Genomic DNA, 1,931 nt, shown 5'->3' on the forward strand with positions numbered 1-1,931 from the left:
TATGTGTGTGTGTGTGTGTTGTATATGTATATGTATATGTATATATATATATATATATATATATATATGTATATATCATACCTTTTTGTGACCATATACAGGGGTTTACATTTGCACCATACATATATATAGTTTGCACTATACATTTAAATATATATATATATATATATGTGTGTGTGTGTGTTCGTGTTCGTGTTCGTGTTCGTGTGTTTCGCTGCTTGGGCTCATGCACTCGACACCAACGACTTCTCTACACGCCACTCCCTCTCCCTCTCCCTCCCTCTTCGCCGCTTCTACTCGCAATACTCCCATCTGATTGGCTAGCCTTCCTTTCCACTAATCAAATCCCTCCAAATTCACAGGCTGAGCTCATCAACACGTGCATTGCGTGCAACCAGGCGTGCCTTGATCACACCTTCAGTGCCAAGCCTATATCGTGTCTTGTCAATCCTCGCGCCGGCTTTGAGACCGAACTGAACTACGGCCCCACCGATCCAGGTGTGTACGTGTGTGTGGGTGTGTGGGTGGGTGTGTATGAGTTAAATATACGTGACGAGATTAGATATGTATAGAGTGATCCAGGTGTCTATGTGGGAGTGGGTGTTGGAAGGGGCGGGGGGTATATACGTGACGAGATTGGATATGTGTAGAGTTTTCCAGGTGTATGTGTTGGGGGTGGGGGCTATATATTCGTGACGTATGAGTATGAATAGTGTGGTTCAGGTGTGTATGTGTGTGTGTGTGTGTGTGTGGATGAGTGGGTGGGTGGATGGGTTATATATACGTACCGAGATTGTATATGTAGAGAGTGATCCAGGTGTGTGTGTGCGTTATATATACGTGACGCTTGTGGGTATGAATACGGTCCCATAAACATACCTTTTAAGTGCAGGTTCGTTGTATCGATGTATGTCCCATGTGGGAGTCATCTCTCGGAATGCATTCATGCGGATGAATGTTAATTTCCCATCATGTGATCAGTCACGCACAGGTGCATATGTATTTGGTCTTGCTTAGTTATGTGTGCCTATATATCTGGATCAGTCACGCACAGGTGCATATGTTGTTGGTCGTGCTTAGTTATGGGTGCCTATATATCTGGATCAGTCACGCACAGGTGCATATGTATTTGGTTGTGCTTAGTTATGTGTGCCTATATATCTGGATCAGTCACGCACAGGTGCATATGTATTTAGTCTTGCTTAGTTATATGTGCCTATATAGCTGGATCTGTCACGCACAGGTGCATATGTATTTGGTCGTGCTTAGTTATGTGTGCCTATATATCTGGATCAGTCACGCACAGGTGCATATGTATTTGGTCGTACTTAATTATGTGTGCCTATATTTTGGGTATCCTTCATCCGCACTGTCTCATACACCCTCATACTTTATCTTATCTTCATATACACCCTCATACTTTATCTTACGTTTTCATATACACCCTCATACTTTATCTTACGTTTTCATATACACCCTCATACTCTATCTTACGTTTTCATATACACTCTCATACTTTATCTTACGTATTCATATACACCCTCATACTTTATCTTACGTGTTCAGATACCATCCATATAGCCTCTGCACCATACTTTCCCAACGACCCTTTCCCCTACGCCATTTGTTTCCCATGCTCACCGTTTGATACATCTGTAGTACCTACATTACCAAGAGATACTTTCCATCCTCTCTCTCCCTCTCTGTCTCTTTGTGTGTGTGTGTGTATTGGGTATTAAGACAAAAATGTCCTAAACGCTTAAAACAGCCCAGAAACTACGCATTGCTGTGGTTGGGGCAGGGCCAGCTGGTCTGGCATTCAGTACAACGGCAGCGGAACGGGGCCATGACGTCACACTCATGGACAGCGCGAAGGAAATTGGCGGACAGTTCAACATGGCGAAGATTATTCCGGGCAAGGAGGAGTTCTT

The 1,931-nt window shown here is 43.6% G+C and overlaps 1 protein-coding gene across 1 annotated transcript; it reads left to right on the forward strand.

The window, feature by feature from the left end:
• Window positions 1-1,768: 1,768 nt before the first annotated feature.
• SARC_15070 (hypothetical protein) lies at window positions 1,769-1,925 on the forward strand (the record flags this gene model as incomplete). The annotated part of the gene is made up of 1 exon (XM_014290802.1): window positions 1,769-1,925. A coding segment is annotated over one exon (157 nt), but the record flags the coding sequence as incomplete, so codon positions are not given.
• Between the last annotated feature and the right edge of the window lie 6 nt (window positions 1,926-1,931).

The sequence above is a fragment of the Sphaeroforma arctica genome (genome assembly GCF_001186125.1).
Source record: "Sphaeroforma arctica JP610 unplaced genomic scaffold supercont1.5557, whole genome shotgun sequence".
Classification (NCBI taxonomy): domain Eukaryota; class Ichthyosporea; order Ichthyophonida; genus Sphaeroforma; species Sphaeroforma arctica.